At 42.9% G+C, this 15,218-nt stretch overlaps 1 protein-coding gene across 1 annotated transcript in view; it reads right to left on the bottom strand.

Moving 5' to 3' along the window:
• Positions 1–10,579: 10,579 nt before the first annotated feature.
• LOC149336020 (uncharacterized) overlaps positions 10,580–15,218 on the bottom strand; it is a 31,122-nt gene continuing 26,483 nt past the window's right edge. Inside the window, exon 5 of the mRNA XM_089554640.1 lies at positions 10,580–12,766. Within this exon, the coding sequence (XP_089410766.1) occupies positions 12,629–12,766 (138 nt within the window). The 3' untranslated portion in view covers positions 10,580–12,628. The remainder of the gene's footprint in view (positions 12,767–15,218) is intronic.

The raw sequence follows: 15,218 nt of genomic DNA, 5'->3' as shown, positions 1-15,218 counted from the left end.
GGCTGACAATTCTTGGTAACGTTGCAAGAATTAAGTAGAGACTTTGGTGTAATGAATTTCCACGCCCGAACATTAGCAGAATATAAAAACGGCAGTCGAGTTAGTTATGTCATTGAAGGCTTGCGTCGACAGAAGAAGCATGAACCTGGCATCTCTATTCCTGATTTGCTTCATTTCATTCCATGCCGCATACCTCGGCGCCATGGCCGAGAGGTTGACAACAGAGTACGAGAGGTTTGAAGAGGTATAGTGGGATTTTTGTTTGTGTTGCATTGTGGTCATATTAGATGCATTACATTATTTTGGGAATGAAGAGGATTGTGGCACGCTTCAAACGCGTCATTTGAGGCTAAGCCGGTCGATATTTTCTTCTTTTCAGCTACCAGCAGAGCAATATTTTTCCCTTTTGCTTTGGTAATTCAAGGGGCAAACACATTTCAGATGCATCTCTTGGGGCTACATGTGAAGTATACGTTTAGCGCATCTATGTATTCATTTCGATCAACGATAATTACTCGTCGGCTGCCTAAATACAGCACCTGTAGCAAGCTGCCTGCAACCTTTCTAGTGATCTATTTTCTGGGCAATGCCCCAGAAAAAAGCACATACGTGAAGACTTCTTATGTTCTAGATGCATGAAGAATGCCTTTTCTCTGAAAAGTCAGCAGTCTCTGCAGAGGTGGCAGGCGGGGAGAGCGAATCTGACACACGTTAGAAATGGTACACCGATGCGGAAGATAGTTGAGAGTAGAGGTTGTTGAAGATAAAGATGAAGGTACTTGAAGGCAAAAGATAGAGGCTGTATGCGACATCGTAGTTCCATGCACGAACATGTAACCTAAAGGGGCAGAGACACAGAACTTCATTTGACGAAACGTGGCAGATGCTTGTTAGAGCATAGCAGTTAATGCAAATATTCCAGGACGAAGCATACATGTCGTCGATGTAGCCATAATGGTCCAGAAGCGTGACGGCTGCATGGGATGCCACCATGGGGGCGCGGTCACGTGACCTCCCCTTCCATAGCCCATGCCTCCTACTAACTTCAATACAAAACAAACAGAATGAAGGCCCCAATAAAGGTGTGTTTGTTTTCATAGTCATTCTCGTCTGTGCAGCCCGCTGTGACCTGGGGAAGGGAACGGGTACCTCCACCATGGCTGCATCTTTCTGTGCATAATCATCATCCTGACAGTGAAAGTGCTCAAAAAGACAAGGACGACAGATTAAGAGAGACATACAAAGCGCTTTGTATGTCTCTCTTATTCTGCCGTCCTTGTCTTTTTGAGCGCTTTCACTGTCAGAATGAAAAACCAACTCGTTCTCTCACTGCCATTATTCAGTAATCATCATCGCATCTTGCGCTGAGCATTACCACCTAGGTGTGTAATTACGTTTTAATGTTTTTTATAATTCCATGGTTGTTTGCGAAGAAAACACCAGCGCAGTCTCAGAGTGCAGAGAAGCACATTTTCGAAATATTCTTTATGCATGCAATGGGGTCAGGTTGAGATTCAATGAAGTTGTCCTGGCCAGTACAGATCTTAATTACTTTATCTCTGCTCTGTGTATCTACCACTTGCACAATCGCTGCCTGAAGTTATGCGCCATCATTGTGTGGGTAGTGCTGATGAGGCTACGAAGACCACCTTAAGCATACACAAGTCTACCCCACGCAAGGACATCAGGTACCTCTGGTGACAGTTCGTAGTTGTTTTCTTCCCTCTTTTCATGTCCTTGTAGATGTATATTGATGTTTACAGAATCAGTAATAATAATGTTATAATAATTATGCATTCTTTGTTGGCAAAGACTTAGGTCAGACGCAAACACAGTCTATGGTCATGTTTTCTGCAACATAAACCTTCTAGGGAGTTTTCGCCGGTGCACTGTATTTCCCTGTTATTCTTACAAATGTTTTAAGTGCTCTCTTTCACAGTGTTTCAACACTTGTGTGGAAGCCACCGTTTGCACCAGCAAACCAGGAATAGAAACCAGCAAAACTGTCCTAGGATTTGTAATTGTGCACGAATTCTCAGCATTTTTGTTGTAGTAAGCTGAGGCGTCATGAGCGGCAGATTGATGTTGTTGGTCTAGCATAAACAGTGGTAACAGGAAGATACATCTATAGTTGACTCGCGATATGTGGGTGCAAACTGCAGCTTGCATTTAGGTTTGGAAACTATTGAGATAGGTAATTTAGTCAGAGCAGTCGTCACTCTGTCTTGCTTCCAAACCTGTTTCCTTCCTGTTGATTTGTACTTGTGAGAGTTCACTGAAAGGCGCTTCACTAGGCGCTGATAAATGCGAATGGTTTTGTCTTCCACTTCCACTGTGGCATACTCGTCATGAAAGCACTGCACTTTTTTGTCTTTACAGAAAATAAGAGTTGGTGCAAGATACATGCTGCTGGTTGAAAACCTGCCTAATGGTCGGCCTAAAGATGGCAGTGATGAACACTGCGCTTATTTCATTTTTGAAAACAGAACTGATGGGCGAAAATTTGTTCATTTGAGGATCTACGCTAACAGCACGATGTGAGTAACAACAAAAACACTCAGAAATATTGTCATAAGTTGCTTAACTTGAAATGACGCAGCAGCGGCAAAAAATACAGGCGGCGTCCAGCTGTGATAATATCACTGACAATGGGGAGAAGCACCGGTTCAAGAGCATACTCAAGCGCTTTGTCTCACTGTGTTCTTATCTTTTCATTGGTTCATGTTTTCATGGTTGCACTCACTCACAAATAGTTGTCAGTCCTCGCTCTGTAACTTCTGCAACATGTTAGCATTGGAAGATCCATGTCTGATCGTTTGAAGCTTCGCAGTTATAGCAAGGAGAGGGAATGTGGTGGCTTGTGCAGAGGGGAGAGGAGGTAAAGGGCACGTTGGCCGGGAGAAGGAGGCTAGAGAAGGCAAATGATTTTGTGGCCGGGTAAAGAATTGGCCTTAGCCCTTAACAACTACCACCTCTACTTACTGTTTCTGCTTTCCAACCATTCGACTTGCATACCAAGTACAGATTCACAGTATCTGCTCAGGCCAACTTTCTCTACTTTTCTTATCACTAAACTCTCTTGAGCGTTATGATTTTGAATTTTGATACAGGGATTGTTTGATACAGTCAAACATTAAAAAGTTGATTTCGTTTACTGTTCGATTGGCCAGCGGAGTAATACAAGGCGCCGCAGACCGCTGCCCGGTGTTAGCAACTGCTTTTTTTTAAGTTGTATCCTACTATAGTGATCACTGGGGCCGTCGAGGTGCTTCCTGGTAGTAAGTGACAGTGTGTCACAGGCCTTTCTCGGCTCACAACTATGAATGGGCCCTGAGGCTTTTAAAGGGACACTGAGGAGAGCTCTATTAATATTTCTTTTATAGCAAAATCCGATAGTTCGGCATTTCATGGCTTTGTTGCCACTTGGCCAGCAGAGAAAGATGCCTTTATTTCTAAGAAATTTGGATTCGAAGTTGAAAAAGTTTTTCCCGCCGCTCTGATTCAAACTTGGGATTCTCCTATGACGACACAGGACTAAGTGACGTGAAATATGACGTGCACAGGATGTAACGCAGACTCCGTGATTTCTGGCAGCCAGCAGTGTGGCCCAGCAGTGCGGCCCAGCAGCAGCCGAAAAGAAAGCTACCGCCGGCCGCACGTTGAAGGCATCTATCGGCTATTGCGGCTGTCGCTTCGTTTACGTTTGCACCAGCGTTTTGCCAGCGTTACAATGGATCCCGTTCTCGAAGTCGTCAACGAAGTTCTTGCAAATAGACACCTTTAGCATACCGTGTACCTTGTTACCGTTAGCGGAATACCGGGAGCCCGCATATCGCTGTGAGCTGGCGCTGATTGGTCCCGGCACTGCAGGCGCGCGCGTAGCTTTTGGATACGTGGCGCCATCTGGCGACGTCAAGAAGATTTGCGCATGCATTTGCTGCGCCTCAGTGATTCGTGGCTTCTCGTGTCCTAGTGTTTCTAGAACCATTGGTTCTAGCAACACTGTTTTGTCCTATGATGTCATGAAGCTTGTACTTGCGAGTTTGGCCTGTGGCGGCGATACCTGTATTTTGGTTCTTGCTCTTTTCTACGTTACAAGAGCTTTGTTTTCAGTATGAATGGCGTTTTTGTAATCAGGTGCTGGTATTCTGTCGATGCAAGTCAACTTCAATTTCTCCTCAGTGTCTCTTTAATGTTGGCATGAACATCGTCTATGAAATGGCCATTTATTGTCGTTATGAATTTTTGCATCACTGTAATTATGCTCAACTTTCTTTCCTTGTAGTGTTTGTGTATTTATTGCTAGAGCAGAAAAGAGAGATATTTGTGCAGGCTGGACCGTGAAAAGCAAAGTGACAGCAAGAGAGACAAAACCATGAAAGGCAAGCCTATGGATGCAAGAAATAAGCATGGTTGCAGAGACGTCTGGACAATTGAAAATGCTGCAAGTGATGAGGGCTGTCAGTTTGTTGATGTAAGTGAGACCTTATTGCAAAGGTTGTGTAGGTGCAGTGCTCGTCATGCTTGTGCAGAGTGCTTCCAAGGTGGTGGGTTATATGAAAGAAGCCAAGAGTCATTGAAACCAAGGAAAGTTTTGGCGGATATTTTATAGAACTAGCTGCAGTGCGAACAGAAGCATACACAAAAGAGCACAACAACTAGGGCGAGCGCTGTCCCTGTTGTTGTGTGTTCTTTCGTTTGCATTTTTATTCATGCTAGCAGCTAGTTGTAGTATGAACCAACCTGCCCAAAGGACTCTTGTGCATTATTGGGGAGTGTTTTATTAAAATTTTTTTTTTAATGTGGCAGTGATCAAAGTGTTGAATTAGTAGTGTAATCATTTTCTATTTCGAACATTATTTAATAAGAAATGCCTCAGACTGCGAGCATTTAGTTACCTCTATGGTATAGGCAATGGTTGCTGGATATTAATACTGCTAAGATTATGCACATCATTTTTTCAACTTGCCAGTGCCTTTTGTATCAAGCTATGCTCTTGTCAGGGAGTGGCTGAAGACAGTGTCTCGATGCAAGTACTTGGGGGTGCACGTAACTGCTACTGTATATTGGTACACCCATATCATCAATTTTTTATCATCTGCTAACCATACTTTGGGTTTCTTCCATCAAGTCCCTACAGACTAAACCAGAACTGATACATCCTATCCGATTACAACCAAACATCTAATCTGTCTGGCATTGAGTGAACCTTATCGCTTTTTGGTGTGGCTGAGGGGCATAACATTCAAAGTGTAATTTTTTTTGACGAAATAATTTATTGCATGCCTCAACAAAACTGCCTGTTTTGTTTACCTCCTGCTCCTGTTTCAACTAGCACTGATAACTCTTGCAAAGTTTAGCTGCCACTAGCAGATGCATCTATCCAATCAGCTATCCAATAGCTATCCAATCATGGAACAAGGTCCCTAGCTCGGTTTTTGTGTCAGCTGATTCTAAAAATTCCTCTGTGAGGTCACTGATGATTCGGGCCTAGAATGTGCCCGATTTACTCCAGTCCACTAGGGATGCTGATGGGTGGACGCTTCACACACACACACGCACACACCACAGCATTCGTGTTGCTAGAAGACTAGTATACTGCTGATGAAGTAGAATAGCCTCCACATCGCTAGGCTCTCATTCAACTTGCTTCACCATGACCATGGAGCCAACATAAAATTGTGATGTTTTTGGTATGACTACTATGTCTGGGATTCTCCACTGCTATGTTCTGTTTGTGATTCTCTTGGAGCCCACGATATTCTACATCATGAAAGTAACATGCATTCCCCACACTGTACAGGAGTGTAATTGAGGGGACAAAAGCAAAGACTTCTTTGCGATTTTCTCAGCAACAGTCTCTTTTTAAAGCAAAAGTTTTACTTTCCTAGTCGAGCGAGTTTCACCATGTGTAATCCATTTGGCCTTCAACTCGAATTGAAGGAGTTATGCCACGTGACTCGACGCAGCTGGAGCCGCGCGTCTTTGCCGAAGCCCCGACCACTGCTTGGTTCTGACTGAATACCAAAGGTTGCTTCTGAAAGCCGGGTGCTAGGCCATGTTATCTGTGTGGGGCTGAGAATGTTGACTGCAAGAGATCTACAAACAAATCTTAGGAAGGAGCAGTTGCTTGGGAAAACCAGCTTGGAACCTCAGTGTGTTTGGAGCCCTTTATTTTGGTATATTAGATGTTAAATAAAGACCTGTTTGTACTTTCATTCGAGTCCATAGTCTGTGCCTCTTGACAGTTAGCAGTTTCATTAATTTCTGTAAGAGGTGCTGTACTGTTCGAAATTTTATGTCCAACACACAAAATCCAAATGACCACATTTTACTACCTTGAAGCCAAGCTTGGTGTTATACAGCCTGAGGGAGGCACGTGTTTATCTGTATGCATGGCTGTTTCCTCCTTTGATCTATCGTTCTCCAACTTATTGGAAAAGCTAAAAGCTTGATGCTGTGATATAAGTACTTAGCTTTATCAGGCAAATTATGATTGCTGCATAATTTTAATTGGACAATCGTACTTGTTTACCAAAAGATAATAAAATTCGGCACCTGAGGTAACATGCAATAAATCAACGGCAGAATGCACAACTGTTCCACTGCCTTTCAAAGCTGCAGTACAGATTGTTGTATCGTGAGTGCCGCCGTTTTGGGGTAGTGGCAACTAATGTCTAGGCCGGTAATGACTGCCATGCTGGTATGTGCGATTGCATGAGCAGTATGCACAGCAGACAAGACACAGGTGACCCCAAATGGCATTTCAAAGCTTCCGCATTCATTTCGTCATGTCCTAAAAGCTTCTGACTGACAGAAATAATTAGCTGATGATTGCGCTTCTCGGTAATGCAATTTTTGAGCGCAGCTGCTGCAGCACTCAGCTGTAGGTGACCGCATACGGAACACGCAGTGCTGAACAGAGGTGGCTGTGTGTTTTGACTTGGGTGGTGCACAGAGTGTTCCGCCACCGATGAGCTTCGGCTCAAGCGAATGGGCAATGCGTAATTACAGTATGCACAACTCTGGTGCTATCTCTGGCGAGCGGCGCATACCTTTCCGATGCCGTCATTGGCGAGCAGACAACCATGTGCAGCACTCCGGTGCCGTGCAACCTGCCTTCGCTGTATCATTGTACCCTCCTCCGCTTTCCTCCTAGCGCTGCCTTCGTTATCACCGCCTTTCATACTCCACTGCGCTTCGCACGCGGTTACGCCAAAGATGGTGAGGCATGCCACTCTACCCGGGAATGGGCGCCTGATAGCTGTGCTGTAAGAGGTTTTCCAGCAGCAGTAAAGCCTTTTGGTCAAGAAATGGCCCAGACTTCAGCAAATGATGGGGCCAGAGCTGCGGTCATTGTTGTGCCGATGATTGAATTTGACTATCAGTCGTATGCAACTTATGCGGTGCGAAGTAGCGGTGACGGTGGTTGAGTAAGCGATGCAGGACAGCTGCCATTCTTCCTTCTGTGATATTTTATCGAGTTCAAGAGATATTTTATCGAGTTCAAGAGATAGACTAGGGTAACGAATTTGGACTGTTTGATGCTATGAAGTTAGTCTTTTCCTTACGGCTGTTGTAAGTGCGTTGATTTATTGCACTTCATTTGTCTAAGGTCCAGCGTGCATGCATTTAATTTACTGCTTGAATCGCTGCAGCACGGAGCTTTCACGATACGTCTCTTACCAATTTTGATGGGAGTGAAAGTTGCCTTCATGAACCGTTATATTCTAGCGTATTTGATGTGAACAAGTTTGCATGTTCTATGAAATGGCTCTTTTTCACATAGCCACTCGTACTGTATACAGCAAAAGGTTATGCAATGCATGTTCTTAGAGCGAAAGTATAGTAGTCGTTTCTCGTGACCAAGCTGCCTTGCATTGTCACCAGTGGATGAAGCATGCATGTCTTCTCATACCTTCATTAATTTTGAGACAAGTGGCTTGCCGGACTATGCCGAAATACTTTTTTGCTTGCCGCATCCCATAAGCTATAGCTACTAGCAATACCTTGTGTAGGTACTGGGTTTGTGACTGTCCGTTCTCCAAAAGTGTTCAGAGGACATGCGAATGCAGCTAATGGGACAAAACCCTTTTGGTTGATGCTTGCAATCCAAAGATGCTGCTTGTCTTTATTTGATGGGATGAAACTGGAATGGCTGGCACTCAGACATGCCACAGCTATCGGCGCAGTTCACGTGGTCCTGCAGCTAATTTTTTCTGCTTCCGATAGTCGCTGGCCAATGCCTAGTGGTAGTCCAACAACCTTGAATATCAATTCATAACAATGTCTAAACACAAAACGCTTTGCAGCTACTTCATCGCGTAAAAGACTGCGTAATGCATACGTATTCTGCTTACCTTACCTTGGCGCTCCTGCTGCGTACACATACTACTACGGAGGAGAGGTTTATTGGTTTATTGGGGTTTAACACCCCAAAGCAGGGTGAGCTCACGGGCTAGTTGGTTATTCATAATAATTTTTCAACAGCGCATGCTACACAAGGACACAAGACGAGGAAACACACACAAGAGCGCTGAACTGCAACTTTATTTGAGAAAAAGGCGCCAACCTCTACATATATACCCTCAATGCGTTAGTACGCCTTCTGTTTCTCTGTCAAACAAAGAGATAGCGTTCTTGTCTGTTTTTATGTGATTTTGACCTGGTTTTTTCCGGTAGTTCTTCCTTCGTTTTTACTTTTGATTTTACCCTCCTTTTTGTACCTCTGTTTTATCTCTTTTAGTCTTCGTGTTAGCACTTCTTACATCTCATTTGTCACCACTTTTTTAGCCGTGTTAGTTGTTGGCCCTCATGCACTTCAGATGTTTTTTCGCCTCGGTCTTCATCATGCTTAGTTACCGTGATTTGTGCTTTTACCACTTTTAAAAACGATTTCTGCCCACTGTTTGTTACGCAAAAAAAGGGCAAGTGAAATAATTTTTTCTCGCTGCTTCTTGTAATCTTTCTTCTTTTTTGCGGTCTTGGTCACCCTTGTATTGTATGCTTAACTCTTGAATATTTTTTCTTGCTTGTGGCATGACACGTGCAGTGATTTTAGGTTTTATCCTAGTGGGCGGTTCCTTGAGGGTATATATGTAGAGGTTGGCACCTTTTCTCAAATAAAGTTGCAGTTCAGCGCTCTTGTGTGTGTTTCCTCGTCTTGTGTCCTTGTGTAGCATGCGCTGTTGAAAAATTATAACCCCAAAGCAACTCAGGCTATGAAAGACGCCGTAGTGAAGGGCTCCGGAAATTTCGACCACCTGGGGTTCTTTAACGTGCACTGACATCGCACAGCACACGGGCCTCTAGAATTTCGCCTCCATCGAAATTCAGCCGCCGCGGCTGGGATCGAACCTGCGTCTTTCGGGTCAGCAGCCGAGCGCCATAACCACTGAGCCACCACGGCGGGGCATGGAGGAGAGGTGTTACACGCACCAAGTTCAAGCTATTTTCCTCTTGTCTGTAGAAAAATCATATAAAGTACATAAATTTTAGGCTGTTTTGCTATTAGGGTTAGCTTTTGAATGACTAATTTGCCAGCAGGCCTCCTGCATATCTGGTACTTTTGCCATGATTTGACTGAGATATCATGAAAGGCTATTTTCATAATATTATGAAGAATTAATAAACAATTATTTGAGCACAAATGAATACTGTTCACAGTTCAAATGCTCTGCAAATGCTCCTGCACAGTTCAAATGCTCTGTTTGCTTTGGGCGAAAGAGAGCACCAAATCTCCTCGCACTGCAGGGCTTGATCTAATTGCAAAAACCATGTGGCATTGTCTTGTAAATGGCTACGAACTTGCCATGATGTGCTACAGTACCTAAATAGCATCCGATTCGAACAGCCTGCACTATTGTACTATGCCATGCACATTCTTTTGCTTCACCGTTTGGAGCAAGACAATTGATAGTCACCATCAACTATGTTGTCTTTATTTTTGACTGTGACGAAGCAGAAAATGTACATATCACGTGGCAAAACGGAGAAGACAGTCCAAATTTGGAGCTTTAGTCATTGCAAGATGTAATCAGAATACGCCTGCATTTGAGCCGAGCTTTTGACACGTCTCATGCATTCAGTTTCTGTTTCATTCGCAAAAAAAATCACCGGATTTGCTTGCACTGTAGAGCTTTAGGGAATGGCTTTTTCTTTGTTCCAAAAACTGATATACCATCATCTTGTCCATGGCTTTGACCTACCTATTAGCACTAAACACCAGACTGTACCATTAAAACTAATTAGTAGTTTCGTTAATTATCTAAGAACTATCACGGTAACTGATGTCCACCACGGCTGACAGTATATTTCTAAAAGATTCTGCATTTCGAACCCCCCTATTTTGAAAAATTTTGAACGTTGGATACTATGTGCACTGCACTATTTTGCGATCCCCACGAAGTTCAATAAACCCAGAACGGACAAAAAAAAATTATATGCTTGCTCAAAGCCTGAGAAACTCGCAAAAGCTGACAAAGCAATGAGTAGCTATGCTATTGTTCGCAGTAAAGCGCTCATTTTTTTTTCTTCATTTTTTTTTCACGCCACCTCCTCCTGCAGTCAAAAATTTGTTTAAGAAAGTGATAAGGAAAAGATGAGGATAATGCACAATTTCTGTTTATGAATCTATTTACATATGTGTACACCAGGACCAAAGAACATCGCAAAGGGGAGTGTGGTTATACAACAAAATCAAAAGCAAACAAGCAAAATTCAAAAGAAAAAAATGCGACATAGTCTCTCACAGCAACAGGGGCCACAGTGAATATAGCACAACAGTATTAAAAACTGTAACAGATTAAAAAAGAAGCGTAACAGAATATGTATAAAATGCCAAAATGTGACAGGCTGTTTTATAAAACAAGTCATTAACATCAATTCTAAAAGATGCATTACTCAGTGATTTCTGCAACCCTTTAAGGAAGTCCCAACTTGCAGATAAAAAAATGTATCTGACGTGAAGAAATGCTGACCTTGTCATGGTCATCAACGCAAGCTGAAACTTGATATGACATTAGCAGTTTGCCCTGAAGAATGAGAGAGATAAAATATTTTATGGAACAGGCACAGATGCAGTATCTTTCGGCATTGTAAATGCAGGGTAAAGGTAAGGTTGTTTCGAAAAATGGGTCTGTTAAAAATAATTGGAAAAATATAATGCAAGGTGCCTAATTCTGAGCCAATTCCAGTTCACTGAGTACAATTCAAGACTATCATTCTACACAGATGGTTAGCACATGAATTTAGTAGAAATGAAGCTTTTTAGGTATACATAAGTTTCAGTGACATATAAGAGAAAAGTAAAAATGTCGTGTTTGTAACATGATGTATGGTTGGCATTTTTTATTAAATAGTACAGTATAGTCATGTTAGTATGGACACTCAGGTTCTTGAGCAAAAATGTTCATACAGAGAGTAATCTATAAAGGTGAACTGTGAAGAAATAAAATTTAGAAAAAAAAAAATGTTTAAAGGCACCACGAAATGATGATGACTAAGGTTAGGAAAAGTGTACGGGCATTCATTACTATATAGTACAGTCTAGTCGCGTAAATATGGACACTTAGGTTCCCGAGCAAAAATGTCCATAAAGCGACTTGTCCGTGAAGGTGAATTGTGAAGAAATAAAATTTATAAAAAAAAGAATGAGTGCTTAAAGGGGCTAAGAAACAATATTTACAACAGTTAGGAAAAGCCACAACACAAGCTGTTCCATGATTGCTGGCTTAGGTACAAAAAAAAAGAGTGCGCTGAAGGCCACATCCACTTGTCATATAAGCATAAACAGCATTCTTGGATGAGCAACAAAGACAGTGTACCAAATGCCTATGCCAGAAAGACATCTCATTCAAAGGCAGAGGTGCAGCATTTGTTTGCAAAGCATCATAAAGACAGGCACCAAAAGCAGCACTTCTACAAAAAGAGGTTCCAAACCGGCATTGAGAATGAGTGGCCATAGGCTTACTTGACAAAATAAGGAAACAGATTATAATAGTGGACATCAATTCTGACACCAATGAATGCAAAAGCAGCACAGCTAATTACAGCAATGAAGTGCTGCTTTGCTACATACAGCGTATGCCAAGAGTTGTACAGCTGGGCAAGGGAACCTGCTTCACAGCATAGGAATTCCACAAGTTCCAAGAGGGCTAGCAGTTTCAAAAACATGTTTGCAGTGAATTGGATCCTAAGCCCAATGGCCCTGAATAGCAAGCTGTACAGAATGGGAAGAACATACTGAAACAACGCTGTGTGCTGAATGGAGGTGGCATTCAGCCAGCACTGCTGATCCTCGGGGACATATCTAATTATAGAGAAGCTAAAAGAGTGCACTGATAAGAGTCGCAAGGTGACCAAAATCAGTTTTCTCAATGCCCACATAAGACTGTTCCAGGCAGCAACATGAAACTTGATAATATCGCTGAGTACAAAAGCTGCAGTTATTATGTGCACACTGAAAGGAACTGCAAGGACACAAAAAGGTAGTAAAAGGTTAGAAACATGATTCATAAAGATGACTGCTGTCCAATGATGGTGACCTTTTTACTAAGGATATTTGAACCCTACAACAATAAGAGTGCTTGCGTATCAACAAGATGGTTTAGCCGCACGAGCCTAGATGTCATGAACTTCCCACATCTGTGGTGCGGGTTTCCTGGTGGCTGATGAATGACGACGCATTGCCATCACACAATGCCGATGTGAAAATGAAGCCCGTGCTGAAGGAGAAATCATCACAGCCTTCAGTCATGGTTGCAGCCTGCAAAGAGGACACAAGGAAATCGCATTTCGCACAGTGAAATCTAGCATTTCTGCCACAGGATGGCTGATGAGGAGCAGAAAAACTTACAGAAGACAGAGTAGGTTAAATTTTAGCCAACACTTGTCAGTGCTGAAATGCCCAACGTTTCACATGCAAACATATATACAGCAAAAATGTGAACAGTATTCATTTGTGCTCAAATAATTGTTTATTAATTCTTCATAATATTATGAAAATAGCCTTTCATGATATCTCAGTCAAATCATGGCAAAAGTACCAGATATGCAGGAGGCCTGCTGGCAAATTAGTCATTCAAAAGCTAACCCTAATAGCAAAACAGCCTAAAATTTATGTACTTTATATGATTTTTCTACAGACAAGAGGAAAATAGCTTGAACTTGGTGCGTGTAACACCTCTCCTCCATGCCCCGCCGTGGTGGCTCAGTGGTTATGGCGCTCGGCTGCTGACCCGAAAGACGCAGGTTCGATCCCAGCCGCGGCGGCTGAATTTCGATGGAGGCGAAATTCTAGAGGCCCGTGTGCTGTGCGATGTCAGTGCACGTCAAAGAACCCCAGGTGGTCGAAATTTCCGGAGCCCTTCACTACGGCGTCTTTCATAGCCTGAGTTGCTTTGGGGTTATAATTTTTCAACAGCGCATGCTACACAAGGACACAAGACGAGGAAACACACACAAGAGCGCTGAACTGCAACTTTATTTGAGAAAAGGTGCCAACCTCTACATATATACCCTCAAGGAACCGCCCACTAGGATAAAACCTAAAATCACTGCACGTGTCATGCCACAAGCAAGAAAAAATATTCAAGAGTTAAGCATACAATACAAGGGTGACCAAGACCGCAAAAAAGAAGAAAGATTACAAGAAGCAGCGAGAAAAAATTATTTCACTTGCCCTTTTTTTGCGTAACAAACAGTGGGCAGAAATCGTTTTTAAAAGTGGTAAAAGCACAAATCACGGTAACTAAGCATGATGAAGACCGAGGCGAAAAAACATCTGAAGTGCATGAGGGCCAACAACTAACACGGCTAAAAAAGTGGTGACAAATGAGATGTAAGAAGTGCTAACACGAAGACTAAAAGAGATAAAACAGAGGTACAAAAAGGAGGGTAAAATCAAAAGTAAAAACGAAGGAAGAACTACCGGAAAAAACCAGGTCAAAATCACATAAAAACAGACAAGAACGCTATCTCTTTGTTTGACAGAGAAACAGAAGGCGTACTAACGCATTGAGGGTATATATGTAGAGGTTGGCGCCTTTTTCTCAAATAAAGTTGCAGTTCAGCGCTCTTGTGTGTGTTTCCTCGTCTTGTGTCCTTGTGTAGCATGCGCTGTTGAAAAATTATTATGAATAACCAACTAGCCCGTGAGCTCACCCTGCTTTGGGGTGTTAAACCCCAATAAACCAATAAACCTCTCCTCCGTAGTAGTATGTGTACGCAGCAGGAGCGCCAAGGTAAGGTAAGCAGAATACGTATGCATTACGCAGTCTTTTACGCGATGAAGTAGCTGCAAAGCGTTTTGTGTTTAGACATTGTTATGAATTGATATTCATGGTTGTTGGACTACCACTAGGCATTGGCCAGCGACTATCGGAAGCAGAAAAAATTAGCTGCAGGACCACGTGAACTGCGCCGATAGCTGTGGCATGTCTGAGTGCCAGCCATTCCAGTTTCATCCCATCAAATAAAGACAAGCAGCATCTTTGGATTGCAAGCATCAACCAAAAGGGTTTTGTCCCATTAGCTGCATTCGCATGTCCTCTGAACACTTTTGGAGAACAGACAGTCACAAACCCAGTACCTACACAAGGTATGGACCTTATGCAAAATTGCTGCCATCTATCGGGGAAAAGAAGAACCAGTGGAAATCGGCCATGTTGGAGGATGACTGAAGCTCGTTGCACCTCTGCTCTCTGGATTTAGACGCGCCCGGCGATAGCTTCCTTACGGCTGTGCTGGCTCCAAAATCTTATTTCCTTTCACTTGAGCCTGTAAACATGACTGAATGGTCAGTCGACCTGTCTCTGCTGCCCAAGTTTCCAAGTGACTTCGCAAACACTTATTACGCGCCCAAAACACTTCCCGAACGTTTTTCACAGAGTCCTAGGTCAGTCTGCCGACGCCGAAGACCAAGAAATGTACACGGCAATTACAGTTTTCGTTTACGGCTAAAAATGTGCGCATTTCGGTCTAGTTTGAGTCAGTTTTTATTTGGTTCGAAACTTTTTGCGAATGGGCGTGCCGCTTGAATTGCTGTTGTTGTGGTAGCGTTTTCTCTGCCGAGCGTCGGCGCCGAAAGCAAATGATAGTGAACCTCACGCTCATGTTGGTAGTGTCGAAAAAAGTTTCCTCTCAACATGCAACGCCTTTCATTTTCCTTGAAAACTTCATGCAGCATTTGTTTGCCCTAGTGCTTAAAGTTGCTTCGT

Source organism: Amblyomma mixtum, chromosome 7, assembly GCF_055824585.1.
Source record: "Amblyomma mixtum isolate Tamu chromosome 7, ASM5582458v1, whole genome shotgun sequence".
NCBI lineage: Eukaryota > Metazoa > Arthropoda > Arachnida > Ixodida > Ixodidae > Amblyomma > Amblyomma mixtum.
The sequence above is the reverse complement of the archived record's forward strand: the minus strand, read 5'-3'. Positions and strand labels throughout refer to the sequence as shown.